This window comes from Salvia splendens, chromosome 10 (assembly GCF_004379255.2).
Source record: "Salvia splendens isolate huo1 chromosome 10, SspV2, whole genome shotgun sequence".
NCBI lineage: Eukaryota > Viridiplantae > Streptophyta > Magnoliopsida > Lamiales > Lamiaceae > Salvia > Salvia splendens.
Window position 1 is genome coordinate 11,334,333 of NC_056041.1, and position 9,352 is coordinate 11,343,684.

The window sequence follows — 9,352 nt, forward strand, 5'->3', positions numbered from 1 at the left end:
TGTGTTTTTTAGTTTATTTTTTTCTATATTTTTATTTTTTAAATGTGGGTTCCTTTTTAACAATTAAGTATGTTTTTGTTAAAACAAAATTGTGGTGAATATTTTTTAAAACTATTTTATACAACTATCTTTATATTTCAATTTTAATTAAGCGGTTTTAATCTGATAAGAGAATATTGCATCTTTAATACCAACAATTAAAAATGAAATATAAAGATATACTTGCGTGGAAATAAGACAACTATGTGATAGGCCACGAGATGGACTCTTCCATTATAAGAAGATGGCCGATGGAGTAAAACGCTGAAGTGACATGAGGAAATGGAGATAGACCTTTGAGATGGGCCTATAAAATGCTCTTATGTTGAATATATCATGGAGTAAATTAATTTAATATATTTAATCGAAGATGTAATTTATTGAAATTCATTTTTTAAATGTTTAATGTAATTTTCTTAAATTATACATTTAAAATTCCAAAATACTTATAATTAATCTATATTATCCCCCGCATTAGGTCATTTCATTTATAATAAAAATTATATTTCCTCCGTCCCATAAGAATATGCACTCTTTCCTTTATAGTCCATCCCACAAAAATATGCACTTTCTAATTTTGTAAAGTCTTTTCTTTCTAATAAGGTGAGACTGATTCTCCACTAACAATATTTTAATTATTTTTTCTCTCTACATCTCTCTTACTTTACCAATTTTATATTAAAACTCGTGCCGTCTCTAAAGTGCATATTCTTTGGGGACGGAGAGAGTACTTTTTAATTTTTTCCCTTTTATTTATACTTAACTAGCCAAACACCATGTTATATAATGCTGTTTAAATTTCCCGTTATTAATTTAATTTGAAAAATATTTTCGCAAATGAGGGGTGGCATATCCAGTACGCCTTTAAAATTTGTCGATACTAATTTGGGGAGTAGAAAATAGAATTAATAAATGAAGGTTGAGTTAGAGCATCCACATCCGTGCTCTTGCCCGCGAGTATGGATGTGGGCCCGGCCCCACTTTTTCTGCCACAACACTCACATCCGTGCTCTTCCGCAAGGACGAGCAGAGTCCGACCATTCTATTATTCAATTTAAATAAAAACATTTCCACAAAATTAAAATTCATTAAAAATACCCTAAATAATATTACAAATTACAATAAAATTAAAATTACATAATTAAATTCCTAAAAAATAAAAATTACATAATTAAAATCCTAAAAATAAAAATTACATAATTAAACTACTAAAAAATAAAAACTACACAATTTAAGCGTTAAAATGTCCCCGGTGAAGACTAATCATCATTCGGCAATACCCTCAACGTTCCCCCGTATCATCGCCACATGCGATCGAAGTTGCTCGGAGGTCATATTTGACCTATCGGCCAAATTGAGTTGGGCCAAAACCCCCCACAACGAGTTGGTGGGGGGTTGAGGTGGCACATAAGGAGCGGTAGCGGGTTCGGGATTGGGGTGGGATGGAGTTGCGGCACGACGGCGGTTGGCGTTGGGTACTGCTCGGGCCGGCGTCGGGGCTACCCAAGTTAGCTCCGGCAAGTTGGCTAGCCACGTCTTCGGAGCCGGCGTCGGATAGGGATACCTGACCGTTTGGAGGAGCCGCTAGAAGAGGATGTTACGCCTCCCCTATACTTCGGATGCGACCGCGTCTCCTACCAAATGTTGAGGTACTTGAACGGCTTGTAGTTCATGGATTGGTAGGTCGACAAGGCGGAACTGATGATGTCGACCTCGCTCCGGCCGCTCCCCGCCGACCGCTCTTCCTGGAGGTAATACCCCTGGAACTTTTGGATTTCTTCGTTGGCTCTGTATATGGCGTTGTGCACCATACTCTCGTTGCGCTCGATTGTTCCAGCCAGCCTGTTTTCATTGTACCGGCGACAGATGCGCCACCAATAATGATCGCCGGATTGGTTCTTGCCAATCTCTGGATCTTCGGAGATTGACAAGAACGCTTTGAACAATTGCTCTATCTCCGCCGGAGTGTACGGTGTGCGGACACTGCGAGTAGGAAGAGTCCGAGTTTGGGAGGGGTCGCTCGACCTCGCTCTAGGCTCGGGTGTCCACCCGTATTGCCCTTCGGAGGCATCTTGGTCGTCGATCGGGTAAGGCCGATAGCCACCCGGAACTTCCGAACTTTGGGTTTGAGGAGGGGCCGAATATTCCATTTCCGGGCTAGGAAACGGTTATGAACCGAACCAATCGGGGTTCCAACCGTGTGAGCCCGGGGTGTGATCGCCGTGACCGAACATTGTTTTGTTGTAAGAGTAAGAGTGAATGAAAGATTGGATGAGAATTGAGAATGGAAATGAGAGAATTTGGATGATAATTGTGTAGTGTGGAAGTGGGGGTATTTATAGATGAAAATGTGTATTTTGAGGGGAAAAAATTGAAAAATAAATTAAAAGTGGGTAGAAAACGGATATAATTTTTTGGGAAGTGGGAAAATATTTTTTTATTTTTAATCGTATTTTTTTAATTAAAATCTGATTTTTTTTAAAAAAAAATAAATTGCAAACAACTATGCCGTTGGCCAATCACTCGCTGACACGGACGTGCTCGATGCATCGAGCAGCGCCGTGCCAGCGGCGGACTGCGTCTCTGTGCCGCTGGCACTGATGGACGGACGTCGTCCTGCTCGCCGCTGTGGATGCTCTTAGATGATTACCCCCCAAACATCACCCCACCTTTAAATTCCCCCCTACCCCAGTCCTCTTTCTAAATACACACTCACCAAAGCTCTAAACCTTTGCATTTCCGCTAGAGAAACGAGACTCATTTTCTGCAAATGGGAGAGGTCTCTCTCTCTCACCTCTCGCGCTTTCTCAATGTCCGCCTCATTTATGTTTTCCCTTTTTTGAGCAGGAAGAGAAGAAACCGGAGGAGCCCAAGCCCGCCCCCGAGGAGAAGAAGGAGGACCCGCCCAAGCCGGCCGAGGATGCCCCCAAGGACGACAAGAAGGTGGAGGAGCAGCCGCCGCCCCCTCCGCAGGAAATCGTCCTCAAAGTTTACATGCATTGTGAGGGCTGCGCTCGGAAAGTCCGCCGCTGCCTCAAAGGATTCGATGGTAGTAACTACATTAATTAATTAATTAATTAGATCCTTCATTTTTGTAATCCAAGATTCAATTTTTTTTATTAATTGTTCAACTTGCAGGAGTGGAGGATGTGATGACGGATTGTAGGACGAGTAAAGTGGTGGTGAAGGGAGAGAAAGCAGATCCGGTCAAGGTTTTGGAGAGGGTTCAGCGGAAGAGCCACCGCCAAGTGGAGCTCATCTCGCCGATTCCGCCGCCTCCCGCGCCCGTGGAAGCCAAGAAGCCTGAGGAGAAAGAGCCGCCCAAGCCTGAAGAACCCAAGAAAGAGGAGGTCTTATTAATTTAATTAATTCATTTTTTTAGTGTTGATTAGTTGAGAATGTTGATTGGTAAATCATGGGATTTGTGTGCAGCTGCCTGTGATTACAGTGGTGTTGGGAGTGTACATGCATTGTGAGGCCTGTGCTCAAGAGCTCAAAAAGAGAATCCAAAGAATGAAAGGTGATTTCGCCATTTTTTTACAAAAAGAGAACAAACTAATCAATTTGCCTCTTTTATCACTTTGAATTAATTTCATGTTTTCCTTTTCATATATCTCTATTAGCCTATCTCCCTTTTCCATCTCTACTAATAAAGATTGGTTTAAAAAGCAAAAAAAATCAAGTCCAAGATTCCCTTTTGAATTAATTCCAAAGTCAATTGAGTTAATAATGATGAAATTGCAGGAGTGGAGAGCGTAGAGCCAGACCTGAAGAGCTCACAAGTGACAGTGAAAGGAGTGTTGGATGCGGAGAAGCTGACGGATTACGTGCACAAGAGAACGGGGAAGCACGCCACTGTCGTCAAAGTGGAGCCGGAGGCGAAGAAAGAGGAGGAGAAGAAGAAGGAAGAGAAGAAACCAGAGGAAGCGGAGAAGGAAGCCAAGAAAGAAGAAGAAGCAAAAGACAAGAAGGAAGAAGGCGGCGGAGAAGCGGCAGCAAAGACGGAGACAGCTCCGGCGGCGGAGGAGGAAGAGACGAAGGTGGTGGAACTGAAGAAGAACGAGATGCAGTACTATTACAACCCGAACTACTACTACTACCAACCGCAGGCGCCGCCGCCGCAGCAGGTGTATCCGCAGAGATTTATGCAGGAGTACCAGCTTGAATATCCACCGCCGCAGATGTTTAGCGATGAGAATCCGAATGCATGTAGTGTGATGTGAGGGAGGGACAGGGGTATAATCGGGAATTCAACTTATAGTGCTGACCACATGGGTATACTGTCCCATCTTAATATGTTCTTGTGCTCTCTCTCTCTTCATGTGGCCCTGTCTGCCCTCTAAATCTACATAAACATAAACATACCCCTCTCTACAATTCTTACTTTTCACCTTTTATTTAATCTTTGTTACATACCCATCAATCAATAATAATACTACTTAAACAGTTAAACCTATGGCCTTTCTGCTGTTTTTTTTAATGTAATTTTTGTCTTTCTTTTTAAACAACACTCATAAGACTATATGTTAATTAATTCACTTTTGGCAATTTTTGTTTTATTTTTTAAAATATTAATTAATGGTTCCCAATTTAACTTGAATTTCGATATATCGTTAGTTATAGCCTTCAAGATACACTAAAATGTCTTCACTGTATAAATTGGAAACTCAACTTTAAGTTGGGTACCCAATGTTTGAAATTTATTAATGAAGATCCAATCTTAACATTAACTCTACTTTGGAGCCAATTGTTTAAAATTCATTTATGAAGATCCTATCTAAACATTAATTTTAATTTATCTACTAATTTTTAATACGAGATCAAGATTTAAATAATCTACTTATATTAAAACTCAAAATTGATTAAATACTTTTAAACTGGGGCCTGGACTGTTACCTCATCATATTATCCAACTCTAATCTCGCCTATAAGATTAGGTAAATTTATATTGCAAACAATGTTAAAATTGACCAGTATATTGCTATATTATAACGATTTGATCTAAATTGCAAGTAATTAACCCCATAAGATTGGGTATTCATAAACACAAATTAAGATTGGTCATGTTGCAATGACGGATTCAGATGGGGCTGAGGTTAATCGACTCTATCGTCTATCCACCACCTTTAGAGTAGCCGCAAGACCCATGGTGCAACAGCTCTGCCAGCAACTTTGTCCGACTTCACAAGCTCTTTTTGCGGGATCATCATTGGAAGGTTGATGCATTTTAAAAAAAGCATGGGAAAACTAGGACAAAAGAGGATGAATTGTCATAAAATGAAACTGACTGGTAGATATAATAGGTGAATTTGTGTAGGTGAATTAATGTGGGGAAAACAATAGGAATTAAATGCCACACAATCCAAATATAGTACTGAATGGTGTGCGGTTATTCTATGTCATTGTGGCATGTCAAATGTTCATCTCTAGTGACATATAGTGACAACATTTAGGTAGATCGAATTATCCGATGAGTCGGTGATATAAAAAAAATAGGGGAAAAAATGGTTGGTAACCGATTTTAACATATGTGCTACTACTTTATGTAAAGAGAAAAATATTTTAATAGTAAAATTTGTTAATTGTATAGTTAGAAATAAGGTATCATGTGAGTATACAATGGATGCATTGAACATTTATGAGATGGAGATATTTCATTTTAGAAGCATGGCATCTAAGTAGGTGATGATGGTGAGATATTCTGAAATGGGAAATGTCACTCTTTCAAATGTTGGAGTTTTACTACGTTTGTTACGTCTTATATGCTGCACTTACCTTGTCATTATGTAATTTTACGCAAGTGGAGAAGCAATTATGAGCTTTGGACTATATTTTAATTGTTTTGGGATAGATTTTACATAAATAATCATGATTTTGAAAAAAAGCTAGACACCGTTTCACCTCCTCCAGTAAATAATCAATTAGGCTATGTTTGGCAATATAAAATATTGTTGGTGAATATTATCATCCATTACATGTTGTATTAACTAAGTTTGGTAACATAAAATTAAGAAGGTGGATCTGGAATCAAATTGACGAATAAGGTGTTTAATTTGATAAAATTGCTTCTTTTTATAGAATTAAATTTTTATCATATCTAATTTTTCAATTTCAGTAGGTGTGATCTGTATACTAAAGCATACAAACGAGGAATAATGTACGTGAATTATAATATAGGTACGAGGGAGATTGGGATCGAGATGTAGAGAATCATCACCAATCGCAAATTTATTGGCCCACTTTATCAATTGATTACCTCTGATTCATAAACCATTCAATATTCCTTTTGAACTAATGTGACATAATATATAGATTCAACCATTCATTTACTCAATGATTTTTCATGCCATTATTAATGGGGTACATATATAAACTTATTCTTGTACCACAGCATGTGCTCTCATATTTATGCATCCCATCCAACTTGCTATGGAATCTTACTGTACCACTTTTAATCTAAGCAGTCGCATTTTAGATTATTAAAATTTTTATAACTATTTTTTATATTTAACCGGTCACATACAATTTGACCTATTGGTCTAGCATCTTGAATTTTTGTACTAATTTGTATGATCATAACATAATACTCCGGTCAAAGAGAATTCGTGGTATATTGATTTCTTTAATTACAAAGTAATAACACATTGGCACTAATTATTAATTAATTATTCCTAATTTTAATATTTTTGAGAAGGGACTGCATCTTTTAATTACCGTCACATGCACTTAATCTTATCTTATTGTAGTATAAACAAGGAATGAGCCACATTCTGGGTCCCACGGACTTGGGGAATATTGATTTAAAGGAATCCAATCATTTTTTTTATTTAGACGCTTTTTTGTAATAATAGAAGAAAGATTTGGAGCAAATGAGGTAATGCAATGCATAGTTTGGAATGAGATATCCTGACATTTATTACAGGATTTATATTATAATGAGAGAGGCTGCAATGCATCCGTAGCCGTTACATCTCCCGCCAAGATGTGCAACCTCTCTAATTTGGACTATTTCGATTTGCAGTCACGTCCAACACATTCGCACATCTCATGGGAGAATCTAATGAAGTTTACCACTTCTTCTATTATTATTACCAATATTTTCTCTGACAACAGATTTTGTTAATTGTTTCAAAATGTAGTTTGGACTTGGACGGAAAAATGTTTTAATAAGAACGAGATTTACACTTTTAGTTAACGTATTTTACATCACCCACTATGGTGTTACCCTACGATGAATTAATGACACATCATCAAACTACTTCAATTTCTACATTATGAAAAAAAATTGGAAAATAAAAAATAAAATTAGTTAGAGGAAACCATCAACAATTTCTAAATCAAACACGTGTCTGGTCGTCCAATCGCATAGTCATTATGAGCCCTGCACTCGCCCGATATGGGCGAGTGGCTCTCCCCCGTACATGTGTGGGTGGGCAATGAGACTCATTGTATCATACTCCCTCCTGTCCCAACTTAATTGTCACTCTTGAAGTGGGCACGTATATTAAGAAACGTAAAGAAAAGTTTGTTTGAAAAATTAGTGGAATATGAGACCCTTTTTTTTAAATATTAGTTTTATAATAAAATGTGAGTAGAGTGAGCTAGTGGAATGTGCGACCTACTTACTATTTATGATAAAAATGAAGTGTAACAATTAAATTGGGACGAATCGAAATGGAAAAGAATGAAAATTAAGTTGGGGACGTAGGGAGTTATTGTTTTTTTCCTAGAAAATCTCAAGTAAATTTCAGTATCGATGTACACTCATGTGATTTGATTGGTAAAATAGTACTACCGTAAAAATAGTACCATTCCGTTAAACACTAGTAGTACATGTTATTTACAAATTTACATAGACTATTACTATGTTGTAAAAAAGTTATTAAGAAATTCTCCAAATGTAGTGATGCCCCAATAATTTTCCACATGAGAAAAGGAATCTTATGTCGAAATTAATCAAAATAAAAGCATATATGATAGCGTTTACCTATATTTAATTTTGTTCAGTTCTCACATTGCCGATTTACTGCGTATGTGCTATTGTACTCCTATTATTTTCTCCTTTAGTAAAGGAAACTAACTTTACCAACCTCACCAACTTAAAATTTACATACTTTTATAGGGTAATTATTTCGAAACGAATCATGATTACCGACATGATTTCTTTATTTTGTTGCTTTGTAATTTGAGTATCGTCTAATTATACATGGTGATTCGAAACCAAAATCATTTGAGAAATTAATCAGTGACAAAATAAACATATTAATTACTTTCTGCTTTTCATTAATTTACGTCCACTTGACGTGGATCTTTGGTCCGATAACAAAATGTCTTTAATTAATTATGAGATGAAAAAAACTCCTGCATAGCAAAGAAAATAATAGAAATAACAGCATTCTTTGTCATTTATTTCGGACTGCATAGTTATGCTTAATTATATATAAAAAAAATCTGATTAAATTGGTATATCTATTGCTTCATCTTTTTTCTCAATCTATACATAACTGTTTACAATGCTAGAATTACACTAATTAGAATAAAATTAGTCTAAATCATTTTTATTTATTTTATCAGCTACTATGTATGCGTTTAATTTTTTGAGAAACTATTAAATGATTTAATGGTATGTTATGGAATCGAAAGAAGTATAGTGTGGTTGACAGAATTGATCTCTCTACATATACGAAGGATGGCACTGCGCATTCTTCCCCACTGTGAATGCTCTAATGTCATAGATCATTTGATTGTTTTTTTGCCTTTCATTTGTAATATTATCATGGGGTGCTAATTTGTGAATAAGGTGGAAATAATTTTAAATGTGGCCATAAAATATCAGGTTGGGATATGGCATGCGTCCACTTAAATAGTAGTAATATTTTTAATTGTAGCACGTGATAATCAAGGTTAGATGCGAAATTAACTGCTCCTATTTTGAATGTGTCATTACGGTAGCTATATTTGAAGTTTACGTTGGAGTATCAGGTGGGGGCATCTTAAGTTTAAAAATCAATTTTATAAATCAATAAGAATGAATTAATTTCCAAATCTCAGTAGTAATAAAATACTACTCCTACACAAAACTCTATTTTTTCACAATGGAGTAAACACCATACGTTTAACTGTTGAAATGCAGAAGGATTTGACCAAGATTCAAAAATAATTGTTTTTATTTTTGTTACTTCATGAATTGGAGATGTATTGGATTCGTGAAATTCATATCCTAGCTTGGTCGCTTGATTTTATATTTTTATTTGCAATTCGTATTAATAACAAAACAAAAAAACAATACTTATATGATTAGATTATTAATTAA

At 36.3% G+C, this 9,352-nt stretch overlaps 1 protein-coding gene across 1 annotated transcript; it reads left to right on the top strand.

The window, feature by feature from the left end:
• Window positions 1-2,717: 2,717 nt before the first annotated feature.
• On the top strand, window positions 2,718-4,491 carry LOC121752955 (heavy metal-associated isoprenylated plant protein 7-like). Its single transcript, XM_042148063.1, has 5 exons — window positions 2,718-2,818; window positions 2,887-3,088; window positions 3,178-3,389; window positions 3,472-3,559; window positions 3,784-4,491. The coding sequence occupies exons 1-5, from the start codon at window positions 2,810-2,812 to the stop codon at window positions 4,260-4,262; spliced, it is 990 nt and encodes a 329-aa protein (XP_042003997.1). The 5' UTR covers window positions 2,718-2,809; the 3' UTR covers window positions 4,263-4,491.
• The last annotated feature ends 4,861 nt before the right edge of the window (window positions 4,492-9,352 follow it).